Source organism: Octopus sinensis, linkage group LG28 (genome assembly GCF_006345805.1).
Source record: "Octopus sinensis linkage group LG28, ASM634580v1, whole genome shotgun sequence".
NCBI lineage: Eukaryota > Metazoa > Mollusca > Cephalopoda > Octopoda > Octopodidae > Octopus > Octopus sinensis.
In genome coordinates, this window is record NC_043024.1 from 7,700,632 (window position 1) to 7,719,308 (window position 18,677).

The window sequence follows — 18,677 nt, forward strand, 5'->3', positions numbered from 1 at the left end:
GGAATGTTTCCTTGGGGTTCCGCTCCAGCAAAAAGTTTGAAAAGCACTGGATTAAAGTAACAAAAGATTGTACGACTCTTTTGCCACTCTTTTGGCAAGATGACTGGCGCTATTTTGACCGCAAGTCTTATGTCAAAGTATCATTTTCTTAGAAGAGCTGCCTTCTCCAAGGTTTTGTCAAAAATGAGAGGGGCCATCTCTACCCGTACATCTGGTGGTGAGGCTCCTGTTTGAGAATTTTCAAGTTGTAAACAGTGTGGAGTCACCCTTTCATTACTATTACACCCAGAATAATAGTACTTGTCAGGGTCTTATTTTATATGTATAGAGAGAGAGATTCATCAATATATAGGTGCAGGAGTGTCTGTGTGGTAAGTAGCTTGCTTACCAACCACATGGTTCCGGGTTCAGTCCCACTGCGTGGCACCTTGGGCAAGTGTCTTCTGCTATAGCCCCGGGCCGACCAAAGCCTTGTGAGTGGATTTGGTAGACGGAAACTGAAAGAAGCCTGTCGTATATATGTATATATATGTATGTGTTTGTCCCCCCAACATCACTTGACAACTGATGCTGATGTGTTTATGTCCCTGTAACTTAGCGGTCCGGCAAAAGAGACCGAAAGAATAAGTACTAGGCTTACAAAGAATAAGTCCCGGGGTCGATTTGCTCGACTAAAGGCGGTGCCCCAGCATGGCCACAGTCAAATGACTGAAACAAGTAAAAGAGCATATAGGCGCAGGAGTGGCTGTGTGGTAAGTAGCTTGCTTACCAACCATATGGTTCCGGGTTCAGTCCCACTGCGTGGCACCTTGGGCAAGTGTCTTCTACTATAGCCTCAGGCCAACAAAAGCCTTGAGTGGATTTAGTAGATAGAAACTGAAAGAAGCCCGTCATATATGTTTGTGTCTGTCTGTCCTCCCACCCCTGAGATCACTTGACAACCGGTGGTGGTGCGTTTACGTCCCCGTAACTTAGCAGTTCAACAAAAGAGACCGATAGAATAAGTACTAGGCTTAGAAACAATAAGTCCTGGGGTCGATTTGCTTGACTAAAGGTGGTGCTCCAGCATGGCCGCCGTCAAATGACTGAAACAAGTGAAAGAGTATATCTAGATAGACATGGCTTTATTAATATATGTACAATGATAACATCTGTATACTAAATTCTTTGTTATATTTACCCCTTTTGATACCAACCCGGCTGAAACGGTCTCTGGCTCTGTTGTACAAATGTCTTGTTTTCATAAGTTCTGAATTAAAATCTTCCACCAAATCTTAGTCACAATTTATGTTCCTAACACTAGCTTAATGATAACAAAGTTATTTAACTAAATTCTTGTTATATTTACACCTTTTGATACCAACCCAGCTGAAACGGTCTCTGGCTCTGTTGTACAAATGTCTTGTTTTCATAATTTCTGAACTAAAATCTTCCACCAAACCTTAGTCACAATTTATGTTCCTAACACTAGCTGAATGATAACTAAGTTATTTTACTAAATTCTTTGTTATATTTACCCCTTTTGATACCAACCCGCGCTGAAACGGTCTCTGGCTCTGTTGTACAAATGTCTTGTTTTCATAAGTTCTGAATTAAAATCTTCCACCAAATCTTAGTCACAATTTATGTTCCTAACACTAGCTTAATGATAACAAAGTTATTTAACTAAATTCTTTGTTATATTTACACCTTTTGATACCAACCCAGCTGAAACGGTCTCTGGCTCTGTTGTACAAATGTCTTGTTTTCATAATTTCTGAACTAAAATCTTCCACCAAACCTTAGTCACAATTTATGTTCCTAACACTAGCTGAATGATAACTAAGTTATTTAACTAAATTCTTTGTTATATTTAAAGTAATTGAAATAAACACAGAGCATCTCAACAGAAATACAGTAACGAAAGGGTTAAAAGAAAGGTGTGAGGATGCAGAGGGGGAAAGATGAAAAGGAATATTGGGGTTTTAAAGGAGTAGAGAAGCTGAGACAGGGTAAGGCTGTGAAAAAGGAGGCAGAGGGAAAGGGGGGAAAAGTAGATACTGGAGGGTACCTTAGGGCTAGGAAGAAGGGTTAACAAAAGGGTTAAGCTTCCATACTCTTCTTTTCCAAACTGACTTGCTTCTTGGAATCTTACAAGCCAGTAGCTTGAAGTCCTCAACGAGTAACCTATGCTGTAGTGGTACATTCTTCTCCAGAAAAGGAATTTGCATTTATGAACAGCCATGAATCCCGCTTTCTGGTGAGGATTTAGTTAATCTGCCTTGCATGGTCACCAGATTTATAGATTACCAAGTGACTGGCTGGCGTTCTGAAGTTTGTGTTGCAGATCATTAGGTCATGTGTGTGTATTCACCTATTTCTTTACCACCCACAAGGGGCTAAACACAGAGTGGACAAACAAGGACAGACAAATGGATTAAGTCAATTACATCAACCCCAGTGCGTAACTGGTACTTAATTTATCGACCCCGAAAGGATGCAAGGCAAAGTCGACCTCGGCGGAATTTGAACTCAGAACATAAAGACAGACGAAATACCTATTTCTTTACTACCCACAAGGGGCTAAACACAGAGGGGACAAACAAGGACAGACAAACGGATTAAGTCGATTACATCAACTCCAGTGCGTAACTGGTACTTAATTTATCGACCCCGAAAGGATGAAAGGCAAAGTCGACCTCGGCGGAATTTGAACTCAGAACGTAATGACAGATGAAATACCTATTTCTTTATTACCCACAAGGGGCTAAACACAGAGGGGACAAACAAAGACAGACAGATGGATTAAGTTGATTACATCGACCCCAGTGCGTAACTGGTACTTAATTTATTGACCCCGAAAGGATGAAAGGCAAAGTCAACCTCGGCGGAATTTGAACTCAGAACGTAACAGCAGACGAAATACCTATTTCTTTACTACCCACAAGGGGCTAAACACAGAGGGGACAAACAAGGAGAGACATAGGTATTAAGTCGATTACATCGACCCCAGTGCGTAACTGGTACTTAATTTATCGACTCCGAAAGGATGAAAGGCAAAGTCGACCTCGGCGGAATTTGAAGATGAAATACTGCTAACATTTCTGCCAGCTCGCCTCCTTACTATGTATGTATGTATGTGTGTGTGTATTCACCTGTATATGTATATATAGTTCATGTGTGTATGTGTACACACAGACACACACACACACAGAAAAGGCATTTTTACATTTTTATCTCTTTCTTTATTTGCAGTATTTAAGCAGATTCACCTCTTTCCAACCGACGGCTCCTTACTTTGCTGGGTATACAAGTAACGCAACATCGTTATATGAAATTTATACATGTTGGACCATTCCTTGTTTTTTGTACATTGATATAAATAAATTTTATACGAATTACTTCGAGTTCTAAATTGTTATTCCTCTACACCAAGACACTGGTTCCTCTCCTAGCATCATCATAAAGCCCCTCTCTTGGTGAGGGTACTTGGTGCCCTTGCTGGGGCTACATAAAAAGCAGTAAACACTGCATTTGGCATTAGGAAGGGCATCCAGCCATAGAATCTTTTCTTTCTTTCTTTCCTTCTTTCCTTCTTTCCTTCCTTCCTTCTTTCTTCTTCTTCTTTCTTTCCTTCCTTCTTTCTTCTTTCTTCCTTCTTTCCTTCCTTCCTTCCTTCTTTCCTTCCTTCTTCTTTTCCTTCTTTCTTTCTTTCCTTCTTTCTTTCTTTCCTTCCTTCTCTCTCTCTTTCTTTCTTTCTCTCTCTCTTTCTTCTTTCTTTCTTTCTCTCTTTCTTCTTTCTTTCTTTCTCTCTTTCTTCTTTCTTCTCTCTTTATCTCTCTCTCTCCTTCTCCTTCCTCCTTCTCTCTCCTTTCTTCTCCTCCTCTCTATCTATCTCTCTCTAGAATTTGAACTCAGAACGTAACGGCAGACAAAATACCGCTAAGCATTTCACCCGGCGTGGTAACGATTCTGCCAGCTCGCCACCTTCAAACTAAAAAAAAAAAATACCATGAACCATTTTTCCAGCCCCTGAACAATTCTGGCAATAATTGTAACTGTTTTGCTTCCATTTTTTTCATCATCTTTATATACAATTATATTACTGGTATTACAAAATAAGGGAATAAAAATAAAGTCATTGTTCCTTTCATTTGCGGAAATGTTTGAAGATGGGATGCTGGTGTTTGTTGTCTTTCCTGTGGCTGTATTCAAGATAGAACGCATCATCTGCCCCAGACATTGAACTCATGCTGCCACCTTTGCGAATATACTAAAAGCAGAAAAAAAATCACATTAAGAGATTTCTAAGTCAACAGGAAAATAATTCCAAAGTGATATCATATGTGATACAGGCATATGATAATATAGACAAAATAATATCAAAATACAGACAGATCTATACCTTAATATAAACAAATTAATGTCACAGTGTGAACAAACTGATATCACAATACAGACATAGCATAACATGGACAAAATATTATAATATAGATGTAGTAATATCACATTATAGACAAACTGATATCACAGATGCTTAAGTAAACAGGAAAATAATTCCAAAGTGATATCATAATACAGCATAATATAGACAAAATAATATCAAAATACAGATAGATCTATACCTTAATCATCATCATCATCATTTAGCATCCGCTTTCCATGCTAGCATGGGTTGGATGGGTCAACTGGGGTCTGGGAAGCTGGAAGGCTTCGTCAGGCCCAGTCAGATCTGGCAGTGTTTCTACGGCTGGATGCCCTTCCTAACGCCAACCACTCCGCGAGTGTAGTGGGTGTTTTTTACGTGCCACCTGCACAGGTGCCAGACAGAGCTGGCGAACGGCCACGAACGGATGGTGCTTTTACGTGTCACCGGCACTGGGCCAGGCGATGCTGGCAACGGACACGAACAGATGGTGCTTTTACGTGCCACCGACACGGGGCCAGACAGAGCTGGCAAATGGCCACGAACGGACGGTGCTTTTATGTGTCACCGGCACGGGGGCCAGCCGAGGCTGGCAACGGACGCGAACGGATGGTGCTTTTACGTGCCACCGACATGGGGCCAGACAGAGCTGGCAAACGACCACGAACGGATGGTGCTTTTACGTGCCACCGACATGGGGCCAGACAGAGCTGGCAAACGGCCACGAACGGACGGTGCTTTTACGTGTCACCGGCACGGGGGCCAGCCGAGGCTGGCAACGGACGTGAACGGATGGTGCTTTTACGTGCCACCGACACGGGGCCAGACAGAGCTGGCAAACGGCCACGAACAAATTAATATCACAGTCTAAACAAACTGATATCACAATACAGACACAGCATAACATGGACAAAATATTATAATATAGATGTAGTAATATCACATTATAGACAAACTGATATCACAGATGCTTAAGTAAAGAGGGAGATAATTCCAAAGTGATATCATAATACAGGCGTATGATAATATAGACAAAATAATATCAAAATACAGATAAATCTATACCTTAATATAAACAAATTAATATCACCGTGTGAACAAAATGATATCACCATACACACATAGCATAACATGGCCAAATTATCATAATATAGATGTAGCGATACCACATTATAGACAAACTGATATCACAGATTCTTAAGTCAACAGGGAGATAATTAGCATGGGTTGGATGGTTCGACCAGGGTTTGGGAAGCCAGGAGGCTGCACCAGGTTCCAGTCTGATCTGGGCAGTGTTTCTACAGCTGGATGCCCTTCCTAACGCCAACCACTCCGTGAGTGTAGTGGGTGCTTTTTACGTGCCAGACGAGGCTGGCAAACGGCCACAATCGGATGGCGCTTTTTACGTGCCACCAGCACGTGGGCCAGGCTAGGCTGGCAACGGCCAAAAAGGTAATGGAAAGCTTACAGCACCTAGGTTTCCCAAGCGGTCACCCATCTGAGTACTAACTAAGCTCGATGTTGCTAAACTTCGGTGATCGGACGAGAACTTGTGCTTTCATAGTGATATGGCCATATGATAATATATACCAGTGGTTTTCAACCAGGGTTCCGCCAGTACAGTCCAGGGATTCCGCAAGAAGTTACAAAACTGCTAAAATCGGCAGTAATTTTTAATTCTCCTGTGCAGATATGTGTGCATAAGACTATTAAATTATTGCACAGGGGTTCCTTGAGCCAGTGGAATGTTTCCTTGGGGTTCCGCTCCAGCAAAAAGGTTGAAAAGCACTGATATAGACAAAATAATATCAAAATACAGACATAGCATAACATGGATAAAATATTATAATATAGATGTAGTAATATCACATTATAGACAAACTGATATCACAGATGCTTAAGTCAACAGGAATATAATTCCAAAGTGATATCATAATACAGGCATATGATAATATAGACAAAATAATATCAAAATACAGACAGATCTATACCTTAATATAAACAAATTAATGTCACAGTGTGAACAAACTGATATCACAATACAGACATAGCATAACATGGACAAAATATTATAATATAGATGTAGTAATATCACATTATAGACAAACTGATATCACAGATGCTTAAGTCAACAGGGAGATAATTAAAAAAACAACTGACATCATAATATAGAGAAACTGATATCACAATCATCATCGTCGTCATCATTTAACGTCCGTTTTCCATGCTAGCATGGGTTGGATGGTTCGACCGGGGTCTGGGAAGCCAGGAGACTGCACCAGGCTCCAGTCTGATCTGGCAGTGTTTCTACAGCTGGATGCTCTTCCTAACACCAACCACTCCGTGAGTGTAGTGGGTGCTTTTTATGTGCCACCGGCACAGGTGTCAGAGGAGGCTGGCAATGGTCACGATCAGTTGGTGCTTTTTACATGCCACCGGCACAGAAGCCAGCCAAGGCGGCGCTGGCATCGGCCACATTCGGATGGTGTTTTTTACATGCCACCAGCACAGGGGCCAGAGGAGGCTGGTAATGGCCATAATCGGTTGGTGCTTTTTACGTGCCACCAGCACAGGTATCACAACTACAATTTCCATTTGATTTTTATTTTGATGTTGATGTAATTGACTCAATAAGTCTCGTCAAGCACAGCATAGACAAAATATTGCAATATCAACAAACTGATATCACAGTACAGATAAATTGATATCACAATACAGAGATGATTAATATCGCATAATCATCATTATCATTTAATGTTCACACTCTTGTAACTTGAGTGTACACCCTGACACATCGTCACCATCTCTCTCTCTCTCCAACTGGGGTAGCTATATATCCCCTCTACTGCAAGACACCTATTTATCTCCCTATCATGTCAGGTCAGTGGCCATGTCAGGTCGGTGGTCTCATCACAGGTTGACAAGACCTGTTATTGGTACATTATAAACCAGTACAACCAGTTCTATGGTCAAGTGACTAGCAACTAAACTGGCTCCCTCACTTGAGTAGCTTTTGCTTCTCTTGCGAGGAGGGTGTCTGGACACCCAGCAAGACTGAAAACACTTTCATCACCCAACACAAAGCCACTTCCCTCAATATTGCTCCCCGACCCTTCAGTTGAGAGGGTCTCGTCTTACAAGTTACTTGGTGACTTTACTGGTGCTGGGGCTATATCGAAAGCACCCAGTATGCTCCTGAAAGAGGGCCGGCATTAGGAAGGGTGGCCAGCTGTAGAAAGTATGCCAAAGCAGACAGCTGAGCTTGGTACAGTCTTTTGGCACACAAGCTGCCATCAAACTGCCCTACCTATTCCAGCATTGAAAATGGACACCAAATGATGAAAGGATGTTCCATGCATCCAGGGGTCAGATGAAATTCCTAGGGTCAGTGAAGGTTGAAAAACAAACAGCACTGCTATGGTGGTGATGCTCATCTTATATATTTCTGTATTGCCCACAAGGGGCTAAACATAGAGGGGACAAACAAGGACAGACAAAGGGATTAAGTCGATTACATCGACCCCAGTGCGAAACTGGTACTTTATTTATCGACCCCGAAAGGATGAAAAGCAAAGTCAACCTCGACACATGGGTATATACACATCTGCACAAATATGATGGGCTCCTTTCGGTTTCCATCAACCAAATCTACTCATGAGGTTTGGTCGGCTAAGAATTGTAGTAAAAGACATTTTCCCAAGGTGCCATGCAGAGGCATTGAACCCCACACCACATGGTTGGGAAGCAAGCTTTTTAGCCACACAGCCAAACCTGCACCATATAAACAACCACACACACACACATTCCCACATGCATTCATACACATAATAAGATACTACATGTACACAGACATGACATGCATTATCCTCCATTAATTCGCCTACCATGGGTCTCATTACACCATCAATTTCTTCTTCAGCATCCGCATCAGTGGCTGCCAGAACTTTCTGTAGAAGTTGCAGCTGTTCTTCCTTGGAGCTATAGCCCAGTTTGTCCTGCAATGAAAAAAAGACACAATGCCCTCCTTCAGAACACTTCAACTGGATACATTAAAATCGTACATCTTTAATCATTAACTTGTTTCAGTCGTTAGACCGTGACCATGCTCAGGCACTGCCCAGAAGGATTTTAGTCAAACAGACTGTCCCCACGACATTTTTTTCTTAACCCTTTCTGCGTGGCCATATCAGGTCGGTGACCACGTCAGGTCGGTGGCCACGTCAGGTCGGTGGCCGTGTCAGGTCGGTGACCGTGTCAGGTCGGTGGCCACGTCAGGTCGGTGGCCGTGTCAGGTCGGTGGCCGTGTCAGGTCGGTGGCCACGTCAGGTCGGTGGCCACGTCAGGTCGGTGGCCACGTCAGGTCGGTGGCCACGTCAGTTCGGTGGCCATGTCGGGTCGGTGACCATGTCAGGTCGGTGACCATGTCGGGTCGGTGACTATGTCAGGTCGGTGACCATGTTGGGTCGGTGACCATGTCGGGTCGGTGGCCATGTCGGGTGGGTGACCATGTCAGGTGGGTGACCATGTCAGGTGGGTGACTATGTCAGGTCTGTGGCCACGTCAGGTCTGTGGCCACGTCAGGTCCGTGGCCATGTCAGGTCCGTGGCCATGTCAGGTCCGTGGCCATGTCAGGTCCGTGGCCATGTCAGGTGGGTGACCATGTCAGGTCGGTGGTCTCATCACAGGTTGACAAGACCTGTTATTGGTACAATATAAACCTGTACCACCAGTTCTATGGTCAAGTGGTTGGCAACTAAACCGGCTCCCTCACTTGAGTAGCTTTTGCTTCTCTTGTGAGGAAGATGTCTGGACACCTAGCAGGACTCAAAACAAAACCTGTCAAAGGACAGATGAGCTCCTTGAGGGCCAATGGTCATCCAGTTGAGGAAAGCAACGGCAGACCACCACAATATCTCTGCCAAGAAAACACTATTAGAAAGTCAGAACAAAGAAACACTGTGGCTCCATCTGATGGGAGAACAAAGGAACACTGTGGTGCCATCTGATGGGAAAACAAAGAAACACTGTGGTGCCATCTGATGGGAGAACAACGAAACACTGTGGGGCCATCTGATGGGAGAACAAAGGGACACTGTGGGGCCATCTGATGGGAGAACAAAGGAACACTGTGGCGCCATCTGATGGGAGAACAAAGGAACACTGTGACGCCATCTGATGGGAGAACAAAGAAACACTGTGGAGCCATCTGATGGGAGAACAAAGGAACACTGTGGCACCATCTGATGGGAGAACAACGAAACACTGTGGAGCCATCTGATGGGAGAACAAAGGAACACTGTGGCGCCATCTGATGGGAGAACAAAGGAAAACTGTGGCGCCATCTGATGGGAGAACAAAGGAACACTGTGGCGCCATCTGATGGGAGAACAAAGGAACACTGTGGCGCCATCTGATGGGAGAACAACGAAACACTGTGGGGCCATCTGATGGGAGAACAAAGGAACACTGTGGGGCCATCTGATGGGAGAACAAAGGAACACTGTGGCGCCATCTGATGGGAGAACAAAGAAACACTGTGGGGCCATCTGATGGGAGAACAAAGGAACACTGTGGCGCCATCTGATGGGAGAACAACGAAACACTGTGGAGCCATCTGATGGGAGAACAAAGGAACACTGTGGCGCCATCTGATGGGAGAACAAAGAAACACTGTGGAGCCATCTGATGGGAGAACAAAGGAACACTGTGGCGCCATCTGATGGGAGAACAAAGGAACACTGTGGCGCCATCTGATGGGAGAACAAAGAAACACTGTGGCGCCATCTGATGGGAGAACAAAGGAACACTGTGGCGCCATCTAATGGGAGAACAAAGGAACACTGTGGCGCCATCTGATGGGAGAACAAAGGAACACTGTGGCGCCATCTGATGGGAGAACAAAGGAACACTGTGGCGCCATCTGATGGGAGAACAAAGGAACACTGTGGCGCCATCTGATGGGAGAACAAAGGAACACTGTGGAGCCATCTGATGGGAGAACAACGAAACACTGTGGGGCCATCTGATGGGAGAACAAAGGAACACTGTGGCGCCATCTGATGGGAGAACAACGAAACACTGTGGGGCCATCTGATGGGAGAACAAAGGAACACTGTGGCGCCATCTGATGGGAGAACAAAGGAACACTGTGGCGCCATCTGATGGGAGAACAACGAAACACTGTGGAGCCATCTGATGGGAGAACAAAGGAACACTGTGGCGCCATCTGATGGGAGAACAACGAAACACTGTGGAGCCATCTGATGGGAGAACAAAGGAACACTGTGGCGCCATCTGATGGGAGAACAAAGGAACACTGTGGCGCCATCTGATGGGAGAACAAAGGAACACTGTGGCGCCATCTGATGGGAGAACAAAGGAACACTGTGGCGCCATCTGATGGGAGAACAAAGGAACACTGTGGCGCCATCTGATGGGAGAACAAAGGAACACTGTGGCGCCATCTGATGGGAGAACAACGAAACACTGTGGAGCCATCTGATGGGAGAACAACGAAACACTGTGGAGCCATCTGATGGGAGAACAAAGGAACACTGTGGCGCCATCTGATGGGAGAACAAAGGAACACTGTGGCGCCATCTGATGGGAGAACAACGAAACACTGTGGCGCCATCTGATGGGAGAACAAAGGAACACTGTGGGGCCATCTGATGAGAGAACAACGAAACACTGTGGCGCCATCTGATGGGAGAACAAAGGAACACTGTGGGGCCATCTGATGAGAGAACAACGAAACACTGTGGCGCCATCTGATGGGAGAACAAAGGAACACTGTGGCGCCATCTGATGGGAGAACAAATAACACTGTGGCGCCATCTGATGGGAGAACAAAGGAACACTGTGGCGCCATCTGATGGGAGAACAAAGAAACACTGTGGCGCCATCTGATGGGAGAACTTGTGCTATTCGTGTAGACTTCCACTGTAGTGTCCCCAACATGTTGCACAAGTACATGACACATGACGATAACATGGCCCAATACAAAATGACCCACCACTTGGTACTGATCTGCAGCTCAGTGGTTAAGGACCCCTGGATTACTACACAATGGCCAACAGGTTTGATAAGAAGTAAAAATTTGAAACTATGATCGTGTGGTCAACAGTCTCGCTTCGGTTAGTACAATTCAGTTATAGAATGCATGGAACCACGAAAGACTTACCTTTTCCTTCCCGGCTAATTTGGTGATCACTTTGTAACTGTAACCCTGGTTTACCAAAAACCGCTGTCGTTTCATCGAATACTGCATCTCCAATGTGTCTTGCGACACCAAAGAATAGAAGTAGGCGTTGTATTCTTCAGCGGCAGCTCCTGTTGTAACAAGAGGAAAGAAATTAGAGACAGACAGACATATTTTTTGCAGGCATTACTCTTTTACTCTTTTACTTGTTTCAGTCATTTGACTGCGGCCATGCTGGAGCACCGCCTTTAGTCGAGCAAATCGATCCATGGACTTATTCTTTGTAAGCTTAGTACTTATTCTATCGGTCTCTTTTGCCGAACCGCTAAGTGACGGGGACGTAAACACACCAGCATCGGTTGTCAAGCAATGCTAGGGGGACAAACACACACACATGCACATATATATATATATATATATATATATATATACGATGGGCTTCTTTCAGTTTCCATCTACCAAATCCACTCACAAGGCATTGGTTGGCCCGGGGCTATAGCAGAAGACACTTGCCCAAGATGCCACGCAGTGGGAATGAACCCGGAACCATGTGGTTGGTAAACAAGCTACTTACCACACAGCCACTCCTGCACATTATTATTTATTTTTGTATCATTAGACAATGTCTTCATGTTCTCAGTTCAAATTCTGCCAGTTGACTTTCCCTTTTATCCCCTCCCCTCAAAAACTGAGACCTAAATAATGTCATGTTTTAGATAATAAAAATTATCATTATCATCATTGTTTTAATGTCCACTTTCCATGCCTGCATGAGCCAGAGTCCATTACTTTGCTTGAAAACAAGTGAGGGTCAACAAAAGGAAGGACATCTGCCTCAACAAACTCTGCCTGACCCATGCAAATATGGAAAAGTGGGTGGTATGCTGATGCTACTTGGAGCCCCAGTTGGGAAACGCTGACCCAAACAGACCTACCTTTCTTAGCTCGTAAAATTCTACCCAACCGCTGTGCCTCCTGTCGTCGTGAGCCACCATGAGCTGAAATCTGGATGAGAACATTGGCTTCTGGGAGATCAAATGACGTATCTGCAACCTGTTGTAAGAGAAAATGGTACAGGAATATAGACATGTAGACAGCTCAGTACAGAGACATGCAAACATACACCAATTATATATATCATCATCATCATGTATCATCATCATCATCGTTTAACGTCCGTTCTCCATGCTAGCATGGGTTGGACGGTTCGACCGGGGATCTGGGAAGCCAGAAGGCTGCACCAGGCTCCAGTCTTATCTGGCAATGTTTCTACAGCTGGATGCCCTTCCTAACGCCAACCACTCCGTGAGTGTAGTGGGTGCTTTTTACGTGCCACCTGCACAGGTGCCAGGCGAGGCTGGCAACGGCCACGGTCGGATTGGTGTATTTTATGTGCCACCGGCACGGAAGCCAGTCAAGGCGGCGCTGGCATCGGCCACGAGTCGGATAGTGCTTTTTACGTACCACCAGACCAGGGATCCTGGCTGGTCCAATTCGATTTCGCTTTCGCTTGCCCCAACATGTCTTCGCAAGCAAAGGGGGGTTGGCATGGGTGCCTGTCGTACGGTCGGATTGTATGTATATATATATATTAATAAAAGGAATTCCAACCTTGTCTGATTTTCACGTTTTATTTACAATCTTATAATGATATATTATAAGATAATATAATATAATAAAATAAAATAAAATAATAGAATGTTAAATGTTCATTCTGATTGAACTAGTACTTTCATGCATTAAATTCTGCAATCTTCAGGTTCATGTAGTAGTGGTGACAGTCATGCTTCACAATTTTTGACTGTCTTTATAATATATATACTTTATAATTAGGGTTCAGCAAAGATTTGCTTTACCACATACCGATGTTTAGAAATAGCAGCCAAAACACCTTAGCTATTTCTTCTACTTTAAAAAGGGACTCCCAGAAAAATCAAAGTACTTGAAAACAATTATATATATATATATAATATATATATATATATATATATATATATATATACATATATATAAATAGTGTAAATTTAAACACTGGCCATAACAGGACATCTGACTCGCTAGAAAGAGTAGTTAAACTACAAACCACTAATACTTGTAATTTTGAAAGAGAATGAAAAATAAAAAACATTTACCCTATTTTTCTTGGACTATGCAGGATAATAGAGTAAATGTTTTTATTTTTCAGGAAGGGCATCCAGCTGTAGGGACCATGCCCAAAACAGATAACTGGATCCTGGTACAGCTCTCTGCCTGGCAGGCTCCTATCAAGCCATCGAATCCATGCTAGCATCTTCTTACAGCATTCACCCGGGGTGGGTTGAGCTGGCTTCAGTCATCCTCAATGCTGCATCTCTCACAAACGCCGACCAGACCTGGCGATTTGAGGCTAACGACCGCATGATCTCCAACCACTCCTTATTCCAGCGGCGAACGCCGTAGATATGGGGGCCTAGGTTGGGTTCCAGATCAGCCTTGACTGTCATCAGCCAGGTTTTTCGTTGTCCACCACATCGCTTTCACCAACCCTGAAGGGGAGCTGGGGCAATTGCTTCGTAGATGAAATCGTGCTAGCATGGAAAAGACATTCAATGATGATGATGATACACTTTGTCCGTGAAGGTGGAATGGTCATAACTAGACCATTTTTGGTCGTAGAGCTTTTGGATCAGGTCTAACCTAGAGTTAAACAGTGACACACTGACACACACGCACACCTGATGTAATGTAATAAATAAAAAAAGAAAGACAGCGTTACCTTGGAGACGAAAATGGTGTTGACTTTTGGGTTGTGCTGGAAATTTTGTAGAATTTGTAGTCGTTCTCCCTGCGATGTTGGTCCATAGAGGTAAGGTCTGTTAGAAGAAACATAAGAACACATGTATATATACATGTGTGAATATATACACACACATAGCTGTATATTTATTTACTTTGGCTGTGTGATAAGAAGTTTGCTTCCCAACCACCATGGTTCTGGGTTCAGTCCCACTGCATGGCACCTTGGGTAAATGTTTTCTACTAAAGCCCTGGGGCAACCAAAGCCGTAAGAGTGGATTTGATAGACGGAAACTAAAAGAAGCCCATTGTGTATGTGTGTGTGTGCTTGTGTAGGAGGGGTGTCTGCGATTGTCCCCCACCCCTAACCCTAACCCTAAAACAGATTGAAATGCAATAGATCGATACTAGGGTCATAATTATGGGTGACAATTTCATATGACACCGCTAGAAAAAACTGCCATTCAAACCGAAAAGATCCGTTAACCCTGCTAAACATCACCCTCCCACTGGTTCGTAAGCAAGCTAACACCAGTTTAATAATAACCAAGTTACTAAACCCTTTAGTGTTCAAATTAATATGTCAAAAGTAATCCTTATTCATTTACATTTTAAAATATTAATCTGGTATTATCTTGTAACTTCAAGATTTGAAAAATGCCATCATCATCATCATTTAACGCCCGTTTTCCATGCTAGCATGGGTTGGAATAATAAATGCACCCTTTTTTAAAGCCTAGCCAGGCTCATGGGCCCGGTTTCTATGGCGTATGTGTTCCCCAGCTGGACGGGACGCCAGTCCATCACAGCGTTACTCATTTTTGCCAGCTGAGTGGACTGGAGCAACGTGAAATGAAGTGTTTTGCTCAAGGAATCGAAACCACAATCTTACGACCATGGTGCTAACACCCTAACCACTAAGCCACAATGTAATTGTTTATTTTTAGAATGACATTGCAAGGTAGGTGTGAGATGCTGGTTCTGGCCAGTTTGAGCATAAAATGAGTAGAATATTTGGACCGGATACAGCCGGTTTAAACACTAAAGGGTTAAGTGAATGCTTTGTGATTTTTCAAACTTAATTGTAACAAACTTAATTGTCGAAAAAGCCAGCTTCTATATATGGCTGAAGTGGGAAGACCGAAAATGGCTTGAAAGTCATAAACACGCCGACAGGAAATAACATCATTAGGTGAGACAAGCTGACTGACAAGCTGAAACTACGCGCCTTCACTAGTCAGTTACGGTGAGACAGTGTCACGTGACAACTTGCTGGGACTGCCTGCTGGAGCCTAGCGGCAGGTATTTAAAGGGAGAAATTTGACAAGGCAGTCAGTCACCGGCTGACACTCCCTGACGATACATCGAAGAGGCCAGGGAACAGAAGAAAGAAGACATGCACCCAACACCAGAGCTGAAGACACCTCCGAAAGGGGGGACCCCGCCACGTCAAAACGGTAGAGGAGTAGGGGCCGAAACCGAATATGGTTCCTCCTGATTATGTCTTGAGCTAACTGGATCTTATAAAGGAGCTGTTGTGGTAGCAGACCACGAAACACAGTTGTAATTCCTCCAACAGAAATATGGTAACAAAAGAGTTGAAAAAGGGCAAATTCAATAGCATAGTCCTAGATACATTTAGGGATACTCTTCTTCGGCATCTGTCCGTCTCGAGAGATGATGGTGTAGCTCGGAAAAGGTGGTGGGTTTGAAATACAATAGATTGATACTAGGGTCATAATTATGGGTGACAATTTCATATGACACCGCTAGAAAAAACTGCTGTTCAAACCGAAAAAATCTGCAATTTCAACCAATCAATGACATCTATTGAGGTGAAAACATTCTGTGCCATATGAATATGTCCCTCGTTTAAGAAACAGATTGGGTTTATTTACATTTCTGAAGAAAAAAAGATACCCCCCCCAACCCTAAAACAGATTGAAATGCAATAGATCGATACTCGGGTCATAATTATGGGTGACAATTTCTACTGAATCTGCACTTCCTGGTGTGACTGTGCAGACAAATCATCGAGTAGCAGTCTCTACTACATCTATATTATTACACATTTATTGGATGGCCGTTGACTCTCAAGAGTTCCTCCGCCCTTTGACGGGTTTTGTTTTTCATCCCACAGGGTGTCCAATAAACACCCTCCTCACCAAGTAAGCTTGGTGGGGGTAAGCGGTTTAGTCGCCGACGGCCGGACCATGCAGCAGGTTGTACTGGGTTACGTGTTACCAGTGGCACTCAAAAGTGACCTGACATAATTTAGGTATACAATCGATCAACATCAATGGAAATTGTAGCTGTGATACCAGTGCCGGTGGCACATAAGAGAACCAGCCGAATGTGGCCATAGCCAGCACCGCATCGACTGGCCTCCATGCTGGTGGCACGTAACAAACACCATCCAACCGTGGCTGCTGCCAGCCTCGTCTGGCACCTGTGTTGGTGGCACATAAAAAGCACCCACTACACTCATGGAGTGGTTGGCGTTAGGAAGGGCATCCAGCCGTAGAAACACTGCCAGATCAGACTGGGCCTGGTGCAGCCTTCTGGCTTCCCAGACCCCAGTTGAACCGTCCAACCCATGCTAGCATGGAAAGCGGACACTAAACGATGATGATGATGATGATGATATATATATAGAGAGAGAGAGACCGCCTGACTGGCCCCTGTGCAAGTGGCACATAAAAGCACCCACTACACTCTCCGAGTGGAGGGCATCCAGCTGTAGAAACTCTGCCAGATCAAGACTGGAGCCTGGTGCAGCCATCTGGTTTGCCAGCCCTCAGTCAAACCATCCAACCCATGCTAGCATGGAAAGCGGATGCTAAACGATGATGATGATGATGATGATGATGAATGTGTATAAAACAGATGAGATGGACATGAGTGGAATCCCCATTTGGAACGGAACAAAGTCTACAGAATCAAGTCGAGCCTAAGACAAGTTCCACAGCAACAAAAGGTGTGTACGTACTTGTTCAGTTTAATGGCGTAGTTCTTCAAGGCGAATACATTGTCTGAGAAGACAATAATTTTGTCGTTCCTTCTCTCGTGGAACTGAATTAGGAATTGGCAGGACTGGAACTTGTTGGGGTTCATTGTGTAGAGAAGCTGTAAGAGAAAGAGACAAAGACATGGTATAGATCAGTGGTTTTCAACCAGGGTTCCGCGGAGCCTTAGGGTTCTGCCAGTACAGTCCAGGGGTTCCGCAAGAAGTTACAAAACTGCTAAAATCGGCAGTAATTTTTAAGTCTCCAGTGCAGATATCTCTCTCTCTTTACTCTTTTACTTGTTTCAGTCATTTGACTGCAGCCATGCTGGAGCACCGCCTTTTTTTCAAATCGAGCAACTCGACCCCGGGACTTATTCTTTGTAAGCCCAGTACTTATTCTATCGGTCTATTTTGCCGATCCGCTAAGTGACGGGGACGTAAACACACCAGCATCGGTTGTGAAGCAATGCTAGGGAGACAAACACAGACACACAAACATACACGCACACACATATATATATACATATATACGACAGGCTTCTTTCAGTTTCCGTCTACCAAATCCACTCACAAGGCTTTGGTCGGCCCGAGGCTATAGCAGAAGACACTTGCCGAAGGTGCCACGCAGTGGGACTGAACCCGGAACCATGTGGTTGGTAAGCAAGCTACTTACCACACAGCCACTCCTGCACCTATATATATATATATATATATACATATACATATATACGACGGGCTTCTTTCAGTTTCCGTCTACCAAATCCACTCACAAGGCTTTGGTCGGCCCAAGGCTATAGCAGAAGACACTTGCCCAAGGTACCACGCAGTGGGACTGAACCCGGAACCATGTGGTTGGTAAACAAGCTACTTACCACACAGCCACTCCTGCGCCTATATATATATATATATATATATATAATATATATATATATACATATACATATATACGACGGGCTTCTTTCAGTTTCCGTCTACCAAATCCACTCCAAATCACACAAGGCTTTGGTCGGCCCAAGGCTATAGCAGAAGACACTTGCCCAAGGTACCACGCAGTGGGACTGAACCCGGAACCATGTGGTTGGTAAACAAGCTACTTACCACACAGCCACTCCTGCGCCTATATGTGTGCATAAGACTATTAAATTATTGCACAGGGGTTCCTCTAGCCAGTGGAATGTTTCCTTGGGGTTCCGCTCCAGCAAAAAGTGAAAAGCACTGGTATAGGTTACAGTAATAGTGGTAGTGGAATAGAGAGAGAGAGAGGATATAATGCAGGTTAGAGTAGTAGT

At 44.2% G+C, this 18,677-nt stretch overlaps 1 protein-coding gene and 1 pseudogene across 1 annotated transcript in view; both read right to left on the minus strand.

Moving 5' to 3' along the window:
* Positions 1–4,035: 4,035 nt before the first annotated feature.
* The window catches only part of LOC115225821 (general transcription and DNA repair factor IIH helicase subunit XPB), a 59,819-nt gene continuing 45,177 nt past the window's right edge, over positions 4,036–18,677 (minus strand). Inside the window, exons 16-21 of the mRNA XM_029796791.2 lie at positions 17,371–17,507; positions 14,362–14,458; positions 12,542–12,659; positions 11,589–11,737; positions 8,290–8,400; positions 4,036–4,252 (exon numbers count right to left, since the gene is read on the minus strand). Coding sequence (XP_029652651.1) covers positions 4,130–4,252; positions 8,290–8,400; positions 11,589–11,737; positions 12,542–12,659; positions 14,362–14,458; positions 17,371–17,507 — 735 coding nt within the window. The 3' untranslated portion in view covers positions 4,036–4,129. The remainder of the gene's footprint in view (positions 4,253–8,289; positions 8,401–11,588; positions 11,738–12,541; positions 12,660–14,361; positions 14,459–17,370; positions 17,508–18,677) is intronic.
* On the minus strand, positions 5,867–5,985 carry LOC115225919 (annotated as a pseudogene).